The following is a 26381-nucleotide window of genomic DNA, read 5'->3' on the forward strand; positions in this document are numbered from 1 at the left end:
ACCCTTTAATTACGGGAGTAATTTTCTTTGCTTGTTTTGAACCCCAGCATTTATAGGCAGCTGCTATAAAAACCAAGTGTGACTTTTTTCCTGCTTTTACAAGTTCAGGGAACTTACAGTAAAGGTTATAGGACTTTGAACCCAATTTTTCCCTTTAAAAAAGGAAAGGTCAGAGCTGAGGTAGACTTTGCTTCCATTTAAACAAAACACACAAATCCAGTATCAGTGCTGAAGTAATACTTTCAAGATTCTATCATTCACCTGGGAAGAATAAATAAATCCAGTTAGAATCTGTTTATGTAGTTTTGCCTTCATGGTAATCTTGTTTGTGGCCTTACATTTTCTTGACTGAGTCAGTAGTAAAATTGTGAAAACAGGAGGAAATCAAAGGAAAGGCCTTGCTGTCCTGGGCAGTTTCCTATTCCAATCATTAGTCATGTGGCCTCTGTAATTCTGTGTGTGTGTAATTTCTCATTTACCAGGCTATATTGAGAGACTCATAAAACTGCCTCTTTGCCATGTAGCAGGCTTAATGATTATTCTTAAGTAGTCTAAGTTGCCAATTCCCAGAAATTTTAAAAACTTAAATTTCTTTAGAGATATCAAACTGTTTGAAGGGAAGTTACTCTGAATTTGATTGATTGATGCCTCCAGAAATTACATTTTCTAAATGTAGAGCTTGTGTTTAGTTTTAGCTAGATACAGAGGTGGGCTTCCCAGGTGGTGCTAGTGGTAAAGCACCCACCTGCCAATGCAGGAGACATGAGAGATGCAACTTCAATCCCTGGGTTAGAAAGATCCCCTGGAGGAGGGCATGGCAAGCCACTCCAGTATTCTTGCCTGGAGAATTCCATGGACAGAGGAGCCTGGTAGGCTACAGTCCACAGGGTCGCAAAAGAGACAGACAGGACTGAAGTGACTTAGCATGCAAAGGTGTCTCAGAATTGGGGGTTTACCGTTTAGCATACCAATGCCAAAGGCTTGAATTTCCAAGGAGGGCCTCCAACACAAATCTAGGTGGAAGGACCTTAGTTTCTTTTCTAACAGGCAGGGGTTGAGACTTTACAATTTCAAGATGATTCAATCTAGTGGCAACATTTTATCCACTACTGAGTGTGTGATCTTATGTGTGTGTAGGCATTGCCAACCTTAAAGTGACTGTCTAGGAACTAACCAAAGACGAAGGAACGATGTAGGACTTTTCTTTCTTTCATTTTTTGGAAGGGGCTGAGGGCCAGGGAATTTGTTGAGGGGTCATTGAGGCAAGGAAGTAAATAAAGCCCAGAAGACCAGTAACATTCTTGATTCATTCTTGGTACAAGCAATGTGTTTCAGGTTTTTTACTGTGGGTAAATGGGGAACAGTTCCTGCCCCACAAGGTATGTTAACATTTGTCAGTTCTAGTGATTTGGACAGAACAAATGGATTTCCTAATCTTGGGAAGTGCGACGGTATGTTAATCTTGTTTTTAACCTTAGACTAAAAGACAGGACACACACGTACCATTTAATTACATACTACAGTAAAATTCTTTGAACAAGTTCTTTAAACCAGAGTTGGAATTCTTAAAGATACCCAATGCATAGTTCCACTTATTCATATATCCACTCACTTATTCAACAGACGTTTTATTGGGCGCCTGTTCTGTGCTGGCAGTGCTGAGCCATCACAGATACGGTCTCTGACGCCAAGAAGTTGACAGTCTAGACCAGTCAGTAGGGAGTTAAAAAAAAAACAATCTGGCCTCTTTGCTACTGCGGTTGCATCGGGTTAAGGATCAGCCTCTCCAATTCTCCCATGTGGTCCTGGCAGGTAAGTGTGGGTGTGAGCGCGTGTGGCTCCCGGTGTTTGGGGAGTGTGAGAGCTCACGTGTGTCAGAATGGTGCGTGTCACAGTGCGTGTGCAGATGTCGGCGTGGCACGCGTCTCCATAGCGGCGGGAGCCTGGCTGTGTAGGCTGCGGGAGGCGTGTGTCTCGCCCGCGTGTACCGGAGGCGGCGCGGGAACCACCCGGCGGCGCGATTGTGAGTGAGCGCGCGCCCGTGCGGGGGAGGGGCGCGCCGCGCGCAGGCGCAGAGCGCTGAAGCCGGGCCGCCGCCGCCGCAGAGCGCCGGGGGCGGGAGGAGTGAACGCAGAAGGCCATGGCTGCCGCCGGCTGCTGAGGAGCTCGGCCCGCGAGCGCCTGCCGCCGCGGACGATGGTGACCGCACGGGTCGGGCTGCCGCCGCCTCCGCTGCCGCCGCCTCCCGAGACGCAGCATCCAAGGCCCGGCGCGGAGAAGCCGCCGCTGTGAGCCGCGCCGTCCCAGCCCCTGCTGCCGCCGCCCGAGAAGAGTGGGAGGGCAGGCGAGCGAGAGCGCCGGGGAGTTGCGGAGCCCGTCTGTCCGCCGGCGGCGCCTCCCCGCGGGGAGGGAGGCCGCAGCCCGAGGTGAACGAGCCGTCCTCCCGGGTCGGCCCCTTCTTCTCCCGGCGCCCTCGTCCGCATCCCGCATCCTCTCTCCTCCCCTCCCCCGGCCTCCTCACTCCCTTCCTCCATCCCGTCGCCCGCTCCGTCCCCTTCGCCCCCTTCGCCCCTTTCCCCGTTCGCCTCCTTCCTCTGCTCCCATCCCCGTCCCCACTTCACCCGCAGCGCTCCCTCCTTCCCAGCCGCCAGCCCCTCCCTCGGCCCTCCTGGCCCCCGCTTCGATGCTCTCCGCCTCTGTCCTCCCCTCCCGGGGCCCCGCTCAGAGCCCCCTTTCCCTGCTCCCGGGCCTTGCCCGGCTCCTCTCCAACCCCACCCTCCTGGAGAGGGCCCTCGTCTCCCCAGCATTCCTAAGATGCCCTTGCTCCGAACGCTGCCCCATCGCCCCCCAGGACCCCATTTAGGGCCTTTTCCAAGCCCCTTCTGTGCTGCCCCTTTTCCAGCTGCTCCTTTCTAGCTCCTTACCTCCAGTTCCCACTTCCAACTTTCGGTCTTTTGCGTCTTTGTCCACTTGGCTCACGAGGTTCCCTCCCTCTCTTATTTCACCCTACTCTTCTTTGCTTTACGCAGCCCCAAACTCAGCTTCCCCCCTTTCATTCGGTTTGAGGTGGTTTTGGGGTGCAGAAAGGCCTGCCAAGTCATTCTTCAAATGGGGACCCGTTTGCACTATATCATGTCTGTCAGCCCTTTTTTTACAGTATGAGCGGTCCTCATCCTTTCCTTTTTGTTCCCATCGCTGCTACTCTCGTTCGCTAGGCCTTCTGCATCCCTCTCCACTTTTGCTTTTCTCAACCAAGGATCCCAAGACCCTTGCCCGCCCTTTGGGAATAGATCCCCTTTCTGTTCAGGGATGAAGAACTTAGCCCGCGTCTTCCTTCAGAATCTTTTTGGTGCGTGGCACGGCGGAGCCAGCCTCCTTGGCCAGAGGGGAGGGGAGCTCCCTGGCACGGGCCTCTTTCCTGGCAGAGTTTTTGTGGACGTAATCCCCTAGCCCCGCGGCGGCAGCGGCCCCGCTGCTGCTGCGCTGCTTGCTGTGCAGCGAGCTGGGCTGGGGTTACTATAGTTCAAACGCAGCTGAGATCAGCAGGCGTAGGGGGCGGGGGAGGCGGTTCGGGGAGAGAGGAAGGGGGCTCTGCTGTGAGAAGCCATCAAAGATTAATGGATGGCTTTGCATCGCAGTCTGCAGTAAACAGGAAACTAGTTTGAAAGGAAAGGAGAGGGACTGTGTGTCTTTTTATTTTTTAAAATACGGACTGTGCAGTTCTGGTGAATCTTGAATCCTGCCCAAAGGATGAGCTGTCGGTGCTGCAGTCGTGACCCAGGCTGAGCGCCCAATGGCAGAGATAGCAGTTTTCTATTTCCTCTGGCTGCTTAAGTTGAAAGATGGCCCTTGTATTCAGAGTGGATTCCCAGAGTGGATGTTTGCTGATTTGGAGATGACCAGAAACAGCAGAATCGCTAGTAGTTTACGTGGAAATCAGGTACATACACAAAGTTAGCTAGCAATGAGTGGGAGTGGGAAGGATCAGCTATATTTAAAACGTGTGCCAATGCTTATGTAAGAAGTGCGTTCTTCTCCCCGGTATCTGAGTTTTTGGCTGAGTTTACTTATGATTTTAGGGCTTAGCTGTGCCCTCTAACATTTTCAGGGATTACCATCCTAACATCCGGACAGCCAGAAAATGTCTTTCTTATTAAGGTTGGCTTTAGCTGATGGTAGAGTTTTTTCCCCTCCAAATTGGATTGGACAGAGAAAGGAGACTGATGATGAATGATAGTTTTTTGTTTTTCTCCTTATGCTGAGGAGGAAAGGTGTAAAAACTTTCCGAGTTATCTAATATTGTACTGAATAATTTTAAATCGGGTTATAAGGCGTTCTTATTTTTGTTTTTTCTAGGAGATGTGAATTCTGTTTCCTTTTTGGGTAAGAACATTTTCATTTCTTATTTTTTAGAATAATTATTCAGCTGATGAGAAGAGCTCTGACGTTAAAAACTTAATTTTTCATATTGTTGATGATTTGTTTGATTTCTTCATATTCAAAACTAAAATGTAGTATTTTCTGAAAAGTGTAGAATGAGGTTCCCCAGTGTATCCTAAACCACAAAAGTGAATGATGAATTGTGCAGCGTTATGCTGGTACAGGACATTCTTGTGTTCCTAGGTAGCAATTTGCTGCTTCCAAGCCTAGGAATGTTATTTAATGAAATCCTGTGGTCCTGTTTTTGGTTAGCTTTTGTTGAGCCTTTCTTTTTCTGTTACTGGAAAGGGATGGATTTTTTTTTTTTTTATATAAAGCTGTTTTACTGTGCAAAGCATCTTTGAGTCAAATTTAGTTTTCATTACTTTCAGAGACAATTTGTTGGAATGTTACTTTCTCAGTTCTTTCCACATTTCAAGGAGGAAATCTAAAAATTATGCCCAGAAGGCAAAATGTACATAACTGAACAAAGCAGGAAGTATCTTATATATTTGGTTTTAGAGAGTGTCAAGCCTTTGAATTTTCTTTGCCTTCAGCTCTTCTGTTTATTTTTGAGGGTTGGTTGATATTGTTTGGTTTTAGGAGAATTTTGAGCTTTCTCTGACTTAGAGTATGCTCCCTAGCTCTGTTTAACAAATCTTAGAAAAAGATAAATTAGGCTTGAACCAAACATCTTAGAGGTATAGCAGTCTCTTCACCCCAGGAGAGAAGGCTCCATTTTTATTTATTTCATGTTTTTAATTTAGTCTTTTAGCAGATGTGAGTGATTTGGCACATGTGAGTAATTTCAGGTTTCAGTAAATAAAATATATTTCAACATTTTGTTTATCTGTTTAGTGTGTGGAGCTCCAGTGTAGTGTATGGTATTTATTTGTAATGGTCACACCCTATCATGTGGCATTTCTATGAAGAATGATCCACAGTGGTTCCCCTCCACCCCCGTCTTTTTCTTTCCATAGCTCTTCCAAAGCTCTTAGATTGAGCTTTCTATGTATTAAATTTTTTCCTCCACGTCCCTATACATGGCCAGCTTGCCAATGACTTACTGAAATGTCACTCACATACAGAAATATGAAATATTTAGTAAGCAATATACTTGTTGTTAAAGGGGATATTTCGTTCCATCCAGGCAGTAGAGTTTAGATGTCTGTCTTGGATGTTCTTCTGTTATCAGTAGGTTTAGGAACCCAAGATTTTCTTTTTATTCTTGTTCCTTTTGTGTTCTGTTCTTGTCTGTTTGTGAAGTAGTGGTAATTTAAGGGGAAGCATATACTATTCTGCTAATGGCTTTCTTTTGTAATAGAGATATGGTCCTTTGTAAGAATTAGGGAGTTTTTCTTCCCTTAGCATTTCGGACCTTGATTGGTTATTTTGTTTAGTTTTTTTTTCCTTTACCCCTTTAAGAGCTATGATAAATGGTGAAACTGGGCACATTTAAAAACAAGAAAACATTAAAAACATACGAAGGCTGTAAGTCAGATGAATATGGACCACAAATGTTGACTCAATAATTGTCCCCTTTTTTGTTGCTTACAAAAGCAGTATTGATTCATATTGGAATACAGAATATGGAAAGATGGTTACTCTTCCGTTACTGAATAAAGCCTGTCAGTGATATTTTTATCTTGGTACATGGTAATTTTCACACGTGATTGGTGGTTTGTGAGAAAAAAAAATCTATCATTTGTGTACTTTGAAATGAACTCCCAAGAGTGCACTGAGTTATCAGGTTGACCACCAGAGTAAGTAGTTACTTCCTGTGTATTTCCTTAAGGTATCTAGATAGCTTAGGCACATTATATTACACTTTTCCTTGTAATATATGGGTATGCTGAAACATTTGTCAAACAGAAAAAGATAGAGGGGAATAAAAATCACCTCAGGGCCACTGTTGAAAAGCTGTTAATGTGAATATTTCCTAGAATTTTTTTTCTTAATAATATCATGAACTTTGAGAAATGTAGGCTCCTAAATGGTATAATTTGTCATGTTGATTCGAGATTATTTTTCAGTGCTTTTTTTTCACGTTCAGTTCAATTCAGTCGCTCATTCGTGTCCGACTCTTTGCGACCCCATGAATCACAGCACGCCAGGCCTCCCTGTCCATCACCAACTCCTGGAGTTCACTCAGACTCATGTCCATCAAGTCGGTGATGCCATCCAGCCATCTCATTCTCTGTCGTCCCCTTCTCCCGCCCCCAATCCCTCCCAGCATCAGAGTCTTTTCCAGTGAGTCAACTCATCGCATGAGGTGGCCAAAGTATTGGAGTTTCAGCTTTAGCATCAGTCCTTCCAATGAACACCCAGGATTGATCTCCTTTAGAATGGACTGGTTGGATCTCCTTGCAGTCCAAGGGACTCTCAAGAGTCTTCTCCAGCACCACAGTTCAAAAGCATCAGTTCTTCGGCGATCAGCTTTCTTCACAGTCCAACTCTCACATCCATACATGACCACTGGAAAAACCGTAGCCTTGACTAGACGGACCTTTAGGACACAGCTATTTGGTTATGATTCTCTGACAATATTCTGTTTAAAAAATTTTTTTTCTTGAAGTAGAGTTGATTTATAATGTGTTAGTTTCAGGTGTACAGCACAGTGAATCAGTTATACATATATGTAAATTCACTTTTTTTAGATTTTTTTCCCCAAAAAAATCTGTTAAAGAATTTTGAGAATATAGAGTTCCCTGCGCTGTGCAGTAAGTTCATATTAGTTATCTGTTTTATATGTAGCAGTGTGTCAGTCCCAATCTCCCAGTTTATCCCTCCCCTCCATTTCTTATGTATAAAAATTATTAAAGCAGTCGTGTTCATTTAAAGTAATAAGAATTACAGTATTTATTTATAAAAATGTTAATTTTGCATTATTGGTAGGACATACATAATATTTGAGTAGTGGGAATGATATATATAATAAATCAGTTCAGTGATGGGAAAACTTATATTAATGGTGTGCCAAACTGAGCAGCATTTCCCCTCCAACTATCTGAGCTAGGAAGCTATGAAAATTAGAGGGTGAAATGGAAATACTGACAAATATTTAACCGTAGCATAGCAATCTGTCACTATAATTTTCTTTGGAAATAAATGTTTTCATTTGTCCTGTAATGTCTGAAATTACTGCCAAAGCTAGAAGTGTATTTTGCTTTCTCAGCAAAGTTCTTAAAAGGATATTGTCAGAGCCAACAATCTAGAATTATCGTTACTCCTAAAATTATCCTTTACCACTTTACTTCTATCTTTTTTTCTGTAATTCCTTGGATTAATTTGCAGCTCTGTCATATAAAGCAGTATTGCACTAAGTTGTCCTTTATATAGTAGATTGTCTGGCAGATCCTTCGTTGCCTCCCTTCCTTTTTTTTTTTTAAGCCCCCAATTCACCACTGCTAATCAACAGCTAAGCAAAGACAGAGGCTGCAGACTCACAATGCCTGACTTCTTCCATGTGCCAGCATGTCTGTGTGTCACAGGGAAGAATTTGATGAGCTTTTTCCTAACTTGAAAGCAGATGGTGGGAATTTCAGACTAAAAGGTTTTTTTTTTCCCCCTTCAAGATTTATTTATTTATTGGGCTCTGTTGGGTCTTTGTTGCTGTGTGCAGGATTTCTCTAGTTGCAGTGCATAGGCTTCTTATTGTGGCAGCTTCTCTTGTTGCAGAGCACAGGCTCTAGAGCGCAGGGGCTTAGTTGCCCCATGGCATGTGGGTTCTTCCTGGACCAGGGATCAACTGGTGTCCCCTGCATTGCAAGGTGGACTCTTAACTACTGGGCCACCAGGGAAGCCCTAAAAGTTTAATTTTGTTTATTTTTTTTAATTAATTAATTTATTTTTTAAAGTTTAATTTTAATGATACAAGGAAGCAGTATTGCAAATCAAGTTGCCTTTACCTGTATCTTGAATTCTCTGCATTGTATCTGTATCATGTAAATTAAGTACTTCAGTTTTGATTTTAAGTAATAAGGAACAGGGTAGACTGTGAGATGCTGTGTATACTCAATGTGCACTTATTAAATTTTTATTAAATAACTTAGGCTTTTTCATGTAATAACTTTAAAATTTGCTCTCTTTTAAAAAAGCTGCATGAATCTCAAAGAATTTTATAGGAGTGAATTTTTCTCAAGATAATTGGACAAAGGCTACAGTATTCTTACAGGCTGTTTTGTTGAGTGCCTAGATTTGGAATTAGAAGCTTTTTAAAAAACAAATTTTGAGGCCCGAACATTTCCTCAGAGCCTGAAAGTTGAGCAGACCCAAGAGAGTCCATGTGAAAACATAATAGAAAGCTTATTTCCTAAATATCTGGAAGTAGTAAATGCGTCTAAGGAGCTTTTTACATTATAACATAGTTTTTGTAGTATGTGATCCGTTAGACTCATAAAAGCATATCTAAAAGCTATTTGAGGTGACTTACTCTTTTATATTGTATCTCCTGAATTTTAGGTCTGCTCCAAGAAAAAACATGGCTGCAAAGGAGAAACTGGAGGCAGTGTTAAATGTGGCCCTGCGGGTGCCAAGCATCATGCTGTTGGATGTCCTGTACAGATGGGATGTCAGCTCCTTCTTCCAGCAGATCCAGAGAAGTAGCCTCAATAACAACCCTCTTTTCCAGTACAAGTATTTGGCTCTCAATATGCATTATGTAGGTAAGTGTCTACATCCTGTTTCCTACGCTTTTAGTGAGCATTCTGATTTATGTCTTTGTATTTTGGGTAAAATCATGTTCTTTTACATTGAAGTGACAGTGATACAGCTGTTGATAAATGTTTATGAATCATGTTTATAGTCTTATTTGTCTCACAATTGCATATGAATTATTAGGGGTAGAGGAAAATAGAGTTGGATTTATTCTGCTGTGAAATAAATTTTGATGAACCCTGGAAAGCAGAAGAAAACATTTGTTTTTTTAAATTTATTTTTTGCTTCTGGTTTATTACATGTAATTGACATGTATAAAAGAAAACATGTATTAGATTTTAATAAAGTAGAGTTAAATAATGGGAAATAACCTTTCCAGACATTTGCTGTGCTGTGCTCATTTGTGTCCAACTCATTTGGTGACCCCATGGACTGTAGCCTGCCACGCTTCTCTGTCCATGGTATTTTCCAGGCAGGAATACTGTACTGGGTTGCCATTTCCTACTCCAGGGGATCTTCCCGACCCAGGGATCAAACCTGTGTCTTTTGGGTCTCCTGCATCGGTAGTGGATTCTTTACCACTGCGCCACCTGGGAAACCCTTTCTAGTTATTTGGCCTGTTAAAACTTGTCATTAATTTGGGTTTTGGTAGTAATTCAGAATGTAAGCTTTTTTTTTTTTTAAGATTATTTATTTATTTATTTTTGGTTACGCTGGGTTTTCATTGCTACATTCAGACTTTCTCTAGTTGCACTGAGCAGTGGCTTCTCTTGTTGGGGGCCACATGCTCTAGGCGCATAGGCTTCAGTAGTTGTGGCTTGTAGGCTTTAGAGCTTGGTTGGGCTCAGTAATCGTGGCTCATGAGCTTAATTGCTCCTCAGTATGTGGAATCTTCCCAGACCAGGGATCAAACCTGTGTCTCCTGCTTTGGCAGGCAGATTGTTATCCATTGTAGTACCAGGGAAGTCCAGAAAGTAAGCAATATTCTTTATTCTTCAAAAACATTAATATCATTTGAAGGTAAAGTATTCATTTTAGTTAAATGAAATGTGGAAAATTATATCATAATATTTTTTTAAAATGCTTGAAATATATAATTGATATGATTTTTTTGAATCAGTGGTAGAAGTAATATGAAGAAATTTAAGAAATTAAAGTCAAGATATACAGGCAGGGACTTCCCTGGAGGTCTGGTTGTTAAGATAATGTACTTCCACAACAAAGGACATGGGTTTGATCCCTGGTCATGGAAGATGCCACATGCTGTGGAGTATGGCCAAAAATAAAAAAATTAGGAAGCAGATAAAATCCATCTAGAATAAAAGTCATGACTCTTAATTTTTAGGTTAATTTTTGTTTTATATGTAATAATAGCGATAGTATAATTTCATTTAACATCAGTAACTCAAGATGTGGCTTGAATGATGTGCTGCAGTGGTTTTATTAATATTTTTGTTATTAGAATTGCCTATCAACAGTATATCTTTTTTAAAATTTGAAGGTTATCTTTTATAAAATTGTTAAGGGTTGTCCTGTCTCTGAGATTTATTTTTTATCTATAGAAGAACTTTCTAGGTTTCAAAGCTTAGCCCTGAGAACCCCTTGTAGCTCTGAGAGATTACCAAGTAAACCATTGTGGGAAAGAGTATGGTACAGTAGAAAAGACTGCACTAGAGATAGAACATCTGAGTACAGTAGACTTAAATGTCTCTTAGTAGGCAGTACCTTGGAAAGCCTCTGAAATGAGAAGGTTCTTTTATGCTGCAAAATACTAATTCTCAAAAGGTTTGTATGTTAGTCAGTTTATGGAAAATAATTCCAGTCTATTGTAGAAGAACAATTGGGTACTTGATTTAGATGTTTTTTCGCTTAATCCAGCAAAAGTAGTTTGTTCTGTGATCTTAAAAATGTACTTATCACATATATTATTTCTGAATATATTGAAGTATTTCTTAGAAAAACAGCTACCTAATAACAGAAACATTCATTTTAGAAGTTGTATGGGTTCTCGTACAGTTGCAGTTTGTACTCTTTGGCTTTGGGAACTCAACTGAGCCTTCTTAAATACACTTATTATATGCTATGGTAGAGTAAGCTCAGTGATTGCACAAGTAGATATTTTCAGCTTGAACAGATTTTTGGTTACAGTAACCTCTGTGTCGGAGCATTATGTAGTATTTATGTAGTGTTCCAATTTACAGAATTTCACCCTTGAATGGATTTTAGAAATTGTAATTTATGTTCAGAAACCAGAAAGCATAAATAGTATACATTGAAAAGTGCCGTCCTCCTGTCTCTGTTCCTCATCTGCTGAGTTCTCACTTTGAGTCTCAACAAGTAGCTGTTTCTATTTTCTTGTGCATAATTCTGGAGCTATTTTATGGATATGTAAGTAAATATAAAGATATATTGATATATAAATGATAAAAATATAAATATCTTTCCTCTTATTTAGTACAGATGATAACATAGTACATTACTCTTTTGAGCCTTTTGTTTCACTTAATGATGTATCATAGAGCTATGTTATTTTTAGATATTCACTGTTTTTTCATGCTGACACATTCTGATCTGCCAGATCTTAAGATTCTGATGAACTGTTGAGGCCTCACTTTCTTCCCCAGCCCTCCAGTTCTGTTTCATAGGGTCATAGTACACTTGTATGGCTGTACCATAATTTATTGCATGAATTACTTCAGTGGAGGACATTTTAGATAGCTTTTGTCTTATACGGTTTCATTCAGTGTTGTACTAGTTTTGTATAGCTATCATTTCAGCAGGTACAAAGATAGCCATGGGATGAGTTATTAGAAGTGATTCTGCTGGGGTAAAGAGTATACATACATTGCGACTATTGATTGATACTACTCTATAGACTATTTTGTACCTATGTAAGCAGTTGTTGACACTTCCTGAATTCCTACATCCTTATCCAAACAGTATTATCCAACTTTAATATTTGGCTGCTCAGTGGGTTTCTCTGATGGTTCAGCAGGAAGAGTCCGCTTGCAATGCAGGAGACACAGGAGACGCGGGCTTCATCCCTGGGTTGGGAAGAGATCCCCTGGATGAGGAAAATGGCATCCCACTCCAGTATTCTTGCCTGAAAAGTCCTGTGGACAGAGGAGCCTGGTGGGCTACAGTCCAAAGGGTTGTTGACTGAACTAGTAAACATGACATGGCATGTAGGTGAAAAATGGTTATTTTAACATGTAGTTTTAATTTGTGTTTCTCTTATGAATGAGATTTAATTTATTCATGTGTTTAAAAAATTTGTAATTTCCTCCTTTGAGAGTTGTTAGTACTTGTCCCTTGCTCACTTTTCTATGGGACTGTTAACCTTTTCTTACTAGTTGGTGGGGTTTGATATATGTTAGCGAAATAAGCCCTGTGTGATGAGTTGGTATTTTTTCCAATTTCAGTTCTTTTGATTTTGCTAAAGATATTTTTGACACGCAAAAGTTGTTTTTAATGTGATTGAATTTATCATTTTTTATTTCGTATATCTTTAGGATTTTTAATCAATTAAAAAAGCCTTCTCTGTTCTTAAGTTTATAAAGATGTATGTCATGTTTTATTGCATTCTTTTTGTTGTTTTGTTTTTGCATTTAAATCTTTGCTGCATTTAGAATTTATCTGCATTTACAGGGTGTCTTATTCCATTTCTGAACTTTTTTCCTATTCATTTCTTATTGAGGATTTAGATTTTATTTTACTGTCTGATAGAGTTAGTCTCTGTTTCTTTATTTCCCTCTCTGAGTTTTTTTTGGTTGTTGTTAGTTTTCTATGTGAACTTCACAGTTATTTAATCTTCCAAACACAACCCTGTTGACCTGTTTGCTGAGATTGCTTATTATTAAAAGTTAGCATGAAGAGAGAGCTTAAGGGTGCTAACTCTTCTTTAGGAAAGAACACAAGAGACTTACTATGTTCATGATTTCTTTTGCGTCCTTCTGGAGTGTTTTAAAGTTTTCTTTATATAGACCTTAGATTTTATTTTTCAGTTAATTCCTAAGTTTTTGTTTTTTTTTTACTATTGTGAGTTTTTTTCCCTTTTATATCCTCTAATTGTTATTAAGAGCTTAAAAATCAAGGTGGGGAGTGTTAGTAACTGTGTTAATGGAGTATAATTGTACCTTTGAAATTAGAAGCTTTCCAGTGCAGGTTCTGTCTGAGGACAGCAGAGAGTAACTATTCAGATGTTAATTATAGAACTGTTTTCAGGGTGTAGGATATATAAAGGAGAATAGAAATAATATTGAAAAGGAAGAATAGGGCCATTTGTGCAAACCCCTGAATGCAAATGTTATATATTGTACTTAACATGATAGATAGTGGTGGGTCAGTAAGGGATTTAGAGCAGGTGAGCTGCATCTTAAGATTGGTTGAAAAGAAAGTGAAAGTGAAGTCTCTTAGTCGTGTCCGACTCTTTGCGACCCCATGTACTGTAGCCTACCAGGCTCCTTGGTCCATGGGATTTTCCAGGCAAGAATATTGGAGTGGGTTGCTATTTCCTTCTCCAGGGGATCTTTCCGACCCAGGGATCGAACCCAGGTCTCCCACATTGTAGGCAGACGCTTTACTGTCTGAGCTACCAGGAAAGCCCTAAGATTGGTTAGGCAGTATTGAATAGGATAGGATAGTGGATTGGGGAGGGGAGAAACTGAGGACAGAAGGCCATTTAGGATTTTTGGCAACAGGTAATCAGAAAGTGAAGAGGAACTCAAAAGCCTCTTGATGAAAGTGAAAGAGGAGAGTGAAAAGGTTGGCTTGAAGCGCAACATTCAGAAAACAAAGATCATGGCATCTGATCCCATCTCTTCATGGGAAATAGATGGAAAAACAGTGGAAACAGTGTCAGACTTTATTTTTTTGGGCTCCAAAATCACTGCAGATGCTGATTGCAGCCATGAAATAAAAAGACGCTTACTCCTTGGAAGGAAAGTTATGACCAACCTAGATAGCATATTAAAAAGCAGAGACATTACTTTGCCAACCAAGGTCCGTCTAGTCAAGGCTATGGTTTTTCCTGTGGTCATGTATGGATGTGAGAGTTGGACTGTGAAGAAAGCTGATCGCCGAAGAATTGATGCTTTTGAACTGTGGTGTTGGAGAAGACTTGAGAGTCCCTGTACTACAAGGAGATCCAACCAGTCCATTCTAAAGGAGATCAATCCTGGGTGTTCATTGGAAGGACTGATGCTAAAGCTGAAACTGCAGTACTTTGGCCACCTCATGTGACAAGTTGACTCACTGGAAAAGACTCTGATGCTGGGAAAGGTTGGGTGCGGGAGGAGAAGGGGACGACGGAGAATGAGATGGCTGGATGGCATCACCGACTCTGTGGACATGAGTTTGAGTGTACTCCGGGAGTTGGTGATGGACAGGGAGGCCTGGCGTGCTGTGATTCATGGAGTCGCAAAGAGTCGGACACGACTGAGAGACTGAACTGAACTGAACTGAATGAGATCCAGAGCTAGCATGGGCTTGTAGCAGTTGCAAAGAAGAGTGGATATGAGAATAGTTCTGTTGTAACTATGATCACTAAAATCATTAGTGACCTAAAAGGGAAAACTCAAACTTCATTGTATCCCTGTTTTGCACACCTTTCCATGTTTATGAAACTGTTAACCACGATCTCCTTCTTAAAAATCTTTCTGAATTTTTCTAGATTATTAATCGTTCCTTCTGAGTCTTTTGCTGTATCTTTGGACTCCTTCTTTAGTGTTGATATTCCTAGGATTTGTGTTTAATTTTCATATTTTGTTGTTGGGGTGGTTTCACATAGTTTTGGCTACAAATGTCTATCTCCACTTTTCACTGCTTTTGACCACTTTAGTCCACTTTAGTCTCCTTTATTTTTCCTCCTCTTTGATGGCGTGGTATCCAATTCATACCTCCACCATGGTACTTACTATACAACATTCTAAGGGTCCATAAGCCTAGCTGTCTTCCCAACTAGATAGATAACTCCCTTAAGGTAGGAATGGTGTTGTCCGTTATCTCAGTATTATCAGTACCTAACTAGTGCCTGGTGATAAATAAATGATTTCTAACTATCATCAGTTATCTCAACCTAAATATTTTACAAGCATCTCAACTTTTCACTTATCTCATCACCTTTACTTAACCTCAAACCTCTGTTCCCTTATGTATTTCCTGTCTTAGTAGCAAAGCCATGCTCTCAGTTACCCATGCTGGAGCCATCAGAACCATCTTCACTTCCTTTTTCTCAACCATTCACCAGTAGATCACCATTAAGACCTATTTAAGTGTATATCTCATAAATGACCCTGCTAACTTCATAACCGAAGCTACTATTTTATTCCATGTCCTCATTTTTTTTTCCCTCCACTACTAAAATAACCCTTTAAATAGCAGAAATTCTTGTATTTTGTTAGGAAGTTTCACCAGTGTTATTTTAAGCAGATCATTATTTTTAAATGCTGCTAGTCTTGCTTTTTTTAATTACAAATTACTGTTGAGTTAGCTTTATCATGGGGGTAGCAGAGGATGAGATGATTGGATGGCATCACTGACTCAATGGACACGAGTTTGAGCAAACTCCTAGAGATAGTGAAGGACAGGGAAGCCTGGCATGGTGCAGTTCATGGGATTGCAAAGAGTCAGACACGACTTAGCAACTGAACAACAACAAAGCTTCATCATTATCAATTTAGTTTGTTTTGGTTGGTTCAGTTAATCCTCTGGTCTGAATAATGATGCATATTTCCATCAGCAGTAGTTTTGTATTTTTCAAATAATTAGATAATGTATACAGTTGACCCTTTTACTCTGTAGGGTCCTTGAGCTCTGTAGGTTCGGAAGGCTGACTGTAAAGTCATGCTTAGGTTTTATACCGTGAGGAGTGCTTGGTGCTCCTGATCCCTGTGTTGTTTGAGGATCAACTGTGTATTGTAGTTCAGATGACTTAGTCATACAGCTCTTAACATATCAGCATAAGTATTCATAATCTCTCAAAAATTTCCTTGTGCAATATATTTTATCACAGTTATTTTTTCACTGGAATGTGAAAATGGGGATATAGGTGAACCATAGGGGTTTTGTTACCATTTTGTTTTTCGTTTTCTTACCTCACCTATATGTTTTTCATTTTCTTACCTCACCTATATGTTTTTCATTTTCTTACCTCACCTATATGGTATTTAAAGGATCTGAGAACATAAGCCCATGCTAAATTCCTTAATTATTGTTGTTCAGTCACCAAGTCATGTCCAACTCTTTGCGACCCCATAGACTGCAGCACACCAGGCCTCCCTGTCCCTCACCATTTCCTGGAATTTGCCCAAGTTCATGTTCATTGCATCGTGATGCTGTCTAGCCATCTCATCCTAAGTTAGTTATGAGTTAGTCACTCAGTTGTGTCCGACTCTTTGTGACCCCATGGGGTGTAGCCTACCAGGTTCCTCTCTCCATGGAATTCTACAGACAGGAATACTGGAGTGGGTAGTCATGCCCTTCTCCAGGGGAATTTTCCCGACCCAGAAACCGAACCCGGTTCTCCTGCACTGTAGGTGGTTTCTTTACTGTCTGAGCCACCAGCTCTATCAGCAGCATCTTCCAGTTCCCTCCTAATACTCTTTCTACTTACACCAAAATCTAGTCTGGTCTACAGTTTCCTGTCTCCTGACAATTTCCTTTGTACTTCTGTGGCTTTCAGACCTGCTGTTGCTGTTCTGTTAGAATGTTTCCCCTTTCTCTTAGCCTGGTAAAGATCCATTTACCCTTTGAGGTCCAGGTCAAACAATCACCTATCCATAGCCCTTTTAATTTTTGTTTATGAAACTACCAGGGATGTATCACACTTTTGTCCTTGTTTGTTTTTTCACGAGACTGTGATTTATTTTTTCTTGTTCGATTTTCCATGCCTACAAGTGCATCTGGATCATACTTTACACATACTAATGTTGATTGATTGAATGAAATGAATATGTTCAGTCTAGAGAATTTGGCAGCTGATTTTATGAGATACACAGGAGAAGGGAAAGATAAGGATGTCTCGAAAGGAAATGATAGTTTATTAAATGTCAGAAAATCTAAGGAAACGTTTCATGCAATAAGTAGAGTGATTAGAAAATCCTTCAGCCACAAACTGGAGAAGGAAATGGCAGTCCACTCCAGTGTTCTTGCCTGGAGAATCCCAGGGACGGGGGAGCCTGGTAGGCTGCCATCTCTGGGGTTGCACAGAGTCGGACACGACTGAAGTGACTTAGCAGCAGCCACAAACAGTGAAAATGCTTGCTAAATATAATAAACATCCTTTTAAATAATTCTTAAGTCCTGTGAGAAAGAGATTAACAAAATTAATTGGAGGAAATTATTTTACAAAATGAAGAACAAATAGAAATATGTATCTCTAGCTTCCCTTGGATGGTTCTTAAAGTTAGGATGTGTGGAAAATATGCAGTGCCTAGCACAGCTCCTGTTTCTTAAACTTGAAGCATGATCGATTCAGCATGAGGGACACATTAGGTGCTAAGAAGGGATGTCTGTGCCTTAATGAAGACTCATTCATGAGAGGACAATAAGCCAGGGCCAGATTTTTGCAAGATGTTTAATGTTACACTGAGAGGTTAAAGAGGTTAAAGTGTCGCTCAATTGTGTCTGACTCTTTGTGACCCTATGGACTATAGCTCGTCAGGCTCCTCTGTCCATGGAATTCTCCAGGCAAGAATACTGGAGTGGGTAGCTATTCCCTTCTCCAGGGGATCTTCCTGACCCAGTGATTGAACCTGGTCTCCTGCATTGCAGGCAGATTCTTTAAAACTTTTGAAAGTTTTAGAGTGGGAGTTGTCTAAATGAAAGTGATGGTTTGGGGAATATTACCCTGGTAACAAAGCATAGGATGGATGATGAGGGGAAGAGACTGAAAGATAAATAGCAGTCAGCATATATTATTGTATTACAGAAAGGGTTAGGTAGGGGCATAGGGACTGGAAAGGAAGGGTAACATATGAGAGACTCAGTGGGATTGGGTGATCACAGGTGACTCAGATTTGAGTCAGAGTGAGTGGACGGGGAGGTGAGCCAGCCTGTTGAGGGAGGAGGATGGGAGCTTCGTTTGTACTCCTATATGGGAACATTTAAGCGGACTTTATCTCAGACATCATGAGCTATAATTGTCTGCTTGGAATTGGAAATGATTAAGGTTTTTATGCGTGTGCAGTAGGTTCTCAGAACTACTGTTGTATCATCTAGAATGGTATATGTGAAGCAGGAAAATAGATTCTTTGAGTTAGATACTTCCGTAAAGAGTAGAAGTTATTCAGAAACTGAATTTCCTATGTTCATTTGAGAAGGGTGAAAAGAAAGCGGAGGGGAGAATTATTTAGAGGGTGAATGGAAATCCATGTCACAGAGCCAAAGAATGATAGATTTGAGGGTAGTTGCTTCAGATGCTGGGGCAAGGATTTAAATAGGAGTCTTAGATTTGACTTAAATTTGAGTCTCAGATTTGACTCCTATTTAGTATGTAATTGTTCACTTCCAAGTTTCTTTAGAGAAAGCAAATGGGTTTGTAGAGGATCTCAGATTGTAAAGGGAAAAGAGGGAATAATAGAAATTAGAGGCTTCAGTACAGATAGTTTATAACATTTGTCACTGGAATGAAAGAAAGGTAATAGGAAAAGGAGAAATGAGTGTGGTGACGAGTTTTTCTTTACAACTGGGGAAAAGAGCCCTGCATGTTCTTTGAGAGATGAGGATGGTGTCAGAGGAATGCTTGAAGACATAGAAGATAGAGGGTCTTTCGGAGTTGGGTAAATAAGATCTGAGTCACACCGGAGGTGCAGTGGTAGAGGGACAGTAAGACCCCCTGTTCCTCCTCTGGGACTAGAGAATGAAACAGTTGGTGTAGAAGAAACAGGGAAAGGTAGTGATGAGGAGAATCCTATTGTACTTTTGTGTGATATATTCAATTTTAAAGTAGCGAAACCTACAAAGGAAGTGAAAAATGCTTTATATTTTCCATAGAAAAATCCAAGTGGTTTTACTATGCTAAGCTTGCTTTGGTAGTGAAGTAAAAAACCTCAAAGTTGTTGAAACCTAATTGGAAAGTAATTTACTTCAAGCTCTTTTTATTAGTGTAATTAACTGGAAGACTAAATTAGAATCGAATTTTATTTACATCTCTCTTCACTTCTACTACAGGTTATATCTTGAGTGTTGTGCTACTAACCTTGCCCAGGCAGCATCTGGTTCAGCTTTATCTATATTTTTTGACGGCCCTGCTCCTCTATGCTGGACATCAAATCTCCAGGTAAGGAGGTGACCCATTTTTGAAATGTATGACTGAATTTAAAGTTTTCCTTTACCAGTAAAATACTTTTCATGAACACTGTTAGGAAGCTGAGGCTTTGATAGGTATCCCAAACATTTTTAAAAAAAACTGATACTTGTTTTCTAAATAAATATCATACAGGATTAGTAGCTGGGGTTGTGTCTCAAATTTTATTTCTGCTTTTACAAATGGTCTTACTGTGAAATGGACCATAAGGGTATGTTTACAAAAATACCCATGAGCTTTTCTATATAACATGAGAAAAGAAATTTCCAAAGGCAGGCTGCAGGAACTAGAGCAATTATGGATTTCATTGCTTTCATTATTTTAGGAAGTTACTTTATGATGCATGAGAATCAGTGTAAGGTGCGACTTTGTATATAATTGATGATTGATATAAATTATTTCATGAGGTTAATTGTGTAGGTCAGAACGTCTGTTTGTCTTGGTCTGCTCGTCCTAAATTTGAAGACTGGTCTGCCAAAAGAATATGAGCTTCCAATTTTGAAACAATAATAATAAATTACAAATGTACCAAAAACCCGTACCATAAATGTAGTGGGGTATAATAAATTTTATGGGTATAATATTTCTTTTGTTTTGATTGAAATGTATAACTGTAACAAAACGTACTCCCAGTTATAAGAAGAGTGGCAATTACTTTACATATATAACAGGTTGTAATTTTCTAGAGGTTTGAAATACAGATTTTGGTGTAGGCTTGAAATTTAATCTTAGAAATAGCATTTTTATATTACTGGAATTGATTGGTTGACTTTTTAAAAACCTTTTTTCCCCCATGATTATAAAATACACTCATCGCTGTAGGCAGTTTATACAGAAAATTTAAAGGCAGTAGCAATCACCTGAAATTACATCACCATGTGACAAACTTGTTAGAATTCTGTTACTTTCTTCCAGTTTTTTAATAACCTCCAATTTTCTTCACTTCAGCAGATACAAAAGAGTGAAAATTACTAACAGTCACTGACTCTTGGTCCCTTTTGTTGAAGCAAGACCTCCACCTTCCTTATTTCATCTCGTTATGTCTTGAAGGCCCCAGAAACTCAGTCTTCTCACCTCCTCCTGCTCCTATCTGGTTGTCTCTGTGCTCAAAATGGTACTTGGAGGTAGGGAGGTCTGCCGCTATCCTTGCCCAGGGAATGTCCTTGGATGTCAGAATTTCAAAATAGGGAGCTGCAAGAGCGGTGCTGCATTTCTGTAATTGTCTCAGTGTTTCAGATCCAACTCTTCACTCTAAAGTGGAGACGCTGACTTTTCTGATTTTGTATCACGCAAATATTGTCCCTGGGCACTTAGCCACCTTCACAGGAACAACTTAAGCCTTTTCCCTCAGCATCTTTCTCCATTGAACCTAGAGTAGGAGTCCACGAGCCAGTATTAACTCAAAGAGGGTCCTTCCCATTCTAGGACCACTAGCTCCAAACCCTGACAGAATTTATTGCTATGGTCTTACCTAGACACTTCTGAATCTCAGCTCAAGCTTAGGGTGAAGACATTTCCCTAACTTCATTTATACATTTTTAAAGAAAAATGAAATGTATGGCGTATAATGCAATAGTTAGAGTGTAGGCTCCTGAGTCACCACATTAGTGTGTAAATAAGTTCCTGGGCACCTAAGGATGCCATTTGGAAAAGTGGATGGGAATTGGATAGATTTAAATCCTTTGTTTCTTATTTACTGCTCTGTAACCTTATTGTCATTTATCAGAAAGATTCATCTCAGTTTCTTCACCTGTAAAATGCTAATAGTATTTTAAGGAGCTGTTATAAGGATTTATTATGATTAAGCACAATTTCTGACATGTAAGGGCTCAGTGGATTTTAACTTATTCTATTATGTCTCATTTTTATTATGCAGCAATGTTTTGTGAGCATTTTCTTGTGCTGTTAATCTTTAAAAAAATTTTTTTTCATGGCAGAGTATTCCATGCTTTAGCTGTGTTAACGGTAGCTTTTTAGAATTGAAAGGATTTTGCTGATCAGTCAAAGAAATCTAAAAGTTGAAGGCAGAACTATTAAAATTAATTTTATTGGTTACTATAATTCTGGGTGAAAAGGCAATGAACCTGCTTTTTCCCTTTATGGTTTTTTGGTTTCTGTGTGGTTCAGTGATGGCCGAAACCATGTAGCTATATTTTCATCTGCAGTATCATCATCCAGGCTTTTCTAGAGAGGTCAAAATTCTATCATGTAGTGATAAAGGGGACCCTGCAGTGTCAGAGATAAAGAAAAGCCTTTTACTAACCACTCTTCTTTAGCAATTTCGACTTACTACTTTTAGTTTATGGGAATATTTTTACCAGTATTTAAAGTTTATTTTCATTATCAGAACGTTTGTATCTATTTTAAACAGTAAAAAGAATTGTAACAATTTTACAGTGTAGTAAAACATTTCTTATTTTTTTATGTTATTTTGATCCTTTGAGATTTACAGGTGAAAGAACTGAAATGTGCAAACAGCTAGGAGGGGATGATCCCAGACTTTAACTTGAATCCAAGTTTTCTGATTTTTAGTTCAATTTTCGGGAGAGGGCATGGTTCATGGAAAGAAAATTAGTTTTAGAATTAGTAGGGTATAAAATAGTTTCCCTACTTAGGAAATATGTTACCATGGCAAGTTATTTCTTTGAAACTATAAAGTAAGACAATGCCTATCTGATGGAGTTGGTTTTGATGTTAAATTAACAAATTTCAAGTTGGGGCATATTTTAATGTTTTTCTTTCTAGTGTAATTTACCCAAAATGGTGCTATCTCAAAAAGGTTAGCAAAGATGTGTTAATTCTTGAATCATTAATAAAATGTCAACGTTTTTAATAAAAATTGAGTCTTGACCAATCTCATAGAATCTTAAGGCTGAATTTTTTAGTTTTAAAAAGCTTAATAGTTCATATTTCATGTGGCAGCTTCATAAACAAGTATCTTTAAAGAAAATGACTTTATTAAGATATAATTCACATACCTATTTAAAGTATACAGCTCAGTGGTTTTGAATACATTCCCAGAACTGAGTAAAGCATCACCACAATTGATTTTAGAACATTTCCATAACTCCAGAAAGAAGCTCTGTACCCATCAGCAGTCACTCCCAATTTCCTACCAGCTGCTCTCCACAGCCATAGGCATGTCAATCTGTTTTCTATCTTTACGGGTTGGCTCATTCTGGACATTTCATTTACACTAAATTGTACAGTATGTAATCCTTTATGCCTAACTTCTTTCACTTAGCATGTTTTCAAGCCTCATCCACACTGCAGCGTGTATCAGGACTTCATTTTTCTGTCCAAATCATATTTTGTTGTATTTTTTGTTTATCCATTCATCTATTGATGGACATTTGAGTTGTTTCTACCTCATTGCCTGTTAGAATAACACTGTGAACATTCATGGTTTTGTGTGGACATACTTATTATGAGGGGGTACGATGCTTTTGAACTGTGGTGTTGGAGAAGACTCTTGAGAGTCCCTTAAACTGCAAGGAGATCCAACCAGTCCATTCTGGAGGAGATCAATCCTGGATGTTCATTGGAGGGACTGATGCTAAAGCTGAAGCTTCAATACTTTGGCCACCTCATGCGACGAGTTGACTCACTGGAAAAGACTCTGATGCTGGGAAAGGTTGGGGGCAGGAGGAGAAGGGGACGACAGAGAATGAGATGGCTGGATGGCATCACCGACTCAGTGGACATGAGTTTGAGTGAACTCCGGGAGTTGGTGATAGACAAGGGAGGCCTGGCGTGCTGTGATTCATGGGGTCGCGGAGAGTCGGACATGACTGAGCAACTGAACTGAACTGAACTGAACTGCTTATACATTGGATTGGGATTGCTGGATCATATAATATGTTTAAACTTTTGAGGAACTACTAGACTGCTTTCTAAAGTGGCTGCACTATTATATTTCTACCAGCAGGGTATGAGGGTTCCAGTTTCTCCACATCCTTGCTGATACTTGTTGATCTCTGTCGTTTTCAGTATAGCCATCATAGTAAGTGTGGAGTGGGATTTCATTTTGATTTTGTTTTACATTTCACTGATGGCTAATGATGTTGAGCATGTTTCATATGTTCATTAACCCTTTGTGAATCTTCCTCAGAGAGATATTTATTCAGGTTCTTTACACATTATTTAATTGGTTGTCTTTTTTAAAAAAATTGAGTTGTAGGAATTCTTTCGGAGAAGGCAATGGCAAGCCACTCCAGTACTCTTGCCTAGAAAATCCCATGGATGGAGGAGCCTGGTAGGCTGCAGTCCGTGGGGTCGCTAAGGGTCGGACACGACTGAGCGACTTCACTTTCACTTTTCACTTTCACACATTGGAGAAGGAAATGGCAACCCACTCCAGTGTTCTTGCCTGGAGAATCCCAGGGATGGGGGAGCCTGGTGGGCTTCCGTCTATGGGGTCACACAGAGTCGGACACGACTGAAGTGACTTAGCAGCAGCAGCAGCAGGAATTCTTTATGTATTCTAGATAGAAGTCCCTTATCACTTACATGATTTACAGATATTTTCCACATCACTCTAGTCTAGTTATATCAAAGCAGAGTATAGTATGGTCCTGAGAAGGAAAGTCAATACTTGGATATTTTAAATAGTTCATTTGATACTTCAAAAATTGGCTGTTGAGAAAGACATTTGCAAATATTAATTCCTTAAACAGAAGATTCGTACTCTTGAAAAGCTGGGTGTCTCTTTTCTTTAATTCATGTGCAGGCATACCTTGCTTTGTTAGGCTTCCCTTTGTTGTGATTTGCAGATACTGCGTTTTTTACAGATTGAAGGTTTGTGGCAACCTTGTATCAACCAAATCCATCCTGTCCTGTTTCTAACAGGGATTGCTCACTTCCTGTCCTGGTCAGGTTTTGGAAATTCTTGCAATATTTCAAACTTTTTTCATTATTATTGTATTTGTTATGGTGATCTACGATGTTACTATTGTCATTGTTTTTGGGGCATCGCAAACTGCACCTATGTAACATGGCAAACTTAACAAAGGCTGTGTGTGTACTAGCTGCTCCACTGACTGGCTGTCCCACATCTCTCTCCTGTTCCTTGGGTCTCCCTATTCCTTGAGACACACTAATATTGAAATTAGACCAATTAATAACCGTATGGTGGCCTCTAAGTGTTCAAGTGAAGAGTCATGTCTCTTGTTTTAAATCAAAAGCTAGAAATGATTTAACTTAATGAAGAAGGCTTGTTGAAAGCTGAGATTGGCTGAGTGTTAGGCCAGTTGTGCCAAACACTTAGCCCAGTTGTGAATATGATGAAAAAGTTCTTGAAGGAAGTTAAAGTGAACACAAGAATGATAAAGCTGAACAGCTTTATTGCTGATGTGGAGAAAGTTTTAGTGATCTGGATAGAAGATCAAACCAGCTACAGCATTCCCTTAAACCAGGGCCAGAGCAAGGCCCTAATTCTTTTTAATCCCTTGAAGGCTGAAAGAGGTGAGGAAGCTGCCTAACAGAAGTTTGAAGCTAGCAGAGGTTTCATGAGCTTTAAGGAAAGAAGCCATCTTCATCACATAAAAGTACAAGGTACAGCAGAGCGTGCTGATGTAGAAGCTGCAGCAAGTTATCTAGATGATCTAGCTAAGATCATTAATGAAGGTGGCTACACTAAAGAATTGATGCTTTTGCACTGTAGTGTTGAAGAAGACTCTTGAGAGTCCTTTGAACAGCAAGGAGATCCAATCAGTCCATCCTAAAGGAAATCAGTCCTGAATATTCATTGGAAGGACTGATGCTAAAGTGAAACTCCAGTACTTTGGCCACCTCATGCAGAGTTGACTCATTGGAAAAGACCCTAATGCTGGGAATGATTGAAGGCGGGAGGAGAAGGGGATGACAGAGGATGAGATGGTTGGATGGCATCACCTACTCAATGGACATGAGCTTGAGTAAGCTCCGGGAGTTGGTGATGGACAGGGAAGCCTGGTGTGCTACAGTCCATGGGGTCACAAAGAGTCGGATATGACTAGCAACTGAAGTGAACACTAAAGAACAGATTTTCAGTATAGACAAAACTGTTCTGTTGGCAGAAGATGGACTTTGTACCTAGAGAGGAGAAGTCAGTGCCGGGCTTCAGAGCTTCAAAAGAGAGGCCGAATCTGTTTGGGGCTAATGCAAGCCAATGCTCTAACCATTATGAAAATCCTAAGACCTTAACAATTATGCTAAGATCTACTCTACCTGTGTGCTATAAATGGAACAACAAAACCTGGATGACACCATAATTGTTTACAAAATGATTTGTTGAATATTTTAAGCTCACTGTTGAGACCTACTTCTCAGGAAAAATGATTTCTTTCAAAATATTACTGCTCAATGACAATGCATTTGGTTGCCCAAGAGCTCTGTCAGATGTATAACAAATTTGAATGTTTTCATGCCTGCTGATATAATGTCATTTCTGCAACTCATAGATCAAGGAGTACTTTTGATTTTGATTTTCAAATCTTATCATTTAAGAAATATACCTCATAAGGCTATAACTGCTGTAGATAGTGAGTCCTCTGGTGGATCTGGGCAAAGTAAATTGAAAACCTTTTGGAAAGGATTCACCATTCTGGATACCATTAAGAACATCTGTGATTCATGGGAAGAAGTCAAAATTGCAATACTAACGAGCTCGGAGGATGATTCTAACCCTCACAGATGATTTTGAGGAGTTCAAGTCTTCTGTGGAGGGAGTCACTACAAATGTGGTAGAAACAGCAAGAGAACTAGAAGTGGAGCCTGAAGATGTGACTGAATTGCTGCAGTATCACAACAGAAACTTTCTAACAGATGAGAAGCTGCTTCCTGTGGATGAGCAAACAAAGTGGTTTTTTGAGATAGAATCTACTGTTGGTGAAGATGCTGTGAAAAGTGTTGAAATGACAACAAAGGATTTAGAATATTATATATTACATAAACTTAACTGATAAAGCTCTGACAGAGTTTGAAAGAATTGACTGTAGTTTTGAAAAAAGTTTTACTATCA

At 39.8% G+C, this 26381-nt stretch overlaps 1 protein-coding gene across 3 annotated transcripts in view; it reads left to right on the forward strand.

Moving 5' to 3' along the window:
• The first annotated feature begins 2294 nt into the window (after positions 1 to 2294).
• Positions 2295 to 26381, forward strand: part of RNF145 (ring finger protein 145) — a 65825-nt gene continuing 41738 nt past the window's right edge. The window contains exons 1-4 of one of the 3 annotated variants that reach the window (XM_055430772.2): positions 2311 to 2426; positions 4357 to 4383; positions 8881 to 9083; positions 19246 to 19354. In XM_055430772.2, the coding sequence (XP_055286747.2) occupies positions 8900 to 9083; positions 19246 to 19354 (293 nt within the window). In that variant the 5' untranslated portion in view covers positions 2311 to 2426; positions 4357 to 4383; positions 8881 to 8899. Of the gene's footprint in view, positions 2427 to 3830; positions 3941 to 4356; positions 4384 to 8880; positions 9084 to 19245; positions 19355 to 26381 lie in introns of those variants that run through there. The other 2 variants (XM_055430774.2, XM_055430773.2) reach the window with 2 other exon arrangements.

The sequence above is a fragment of the Moschus berezovskii genome, chromosome 8 (genome assembly GCF_049115385.1).
Source record: "Moschus berezovskii isolate FMDL1 chromosome 8, NW_MosBer_1.0, whole genome shotgun sequence".
Lineage (NCBI taxonomy): Eukaryota > Metazoa > Chordata > Mammalia > Artiodactyla > Moschidae > Moschus > Moschus berezovskii.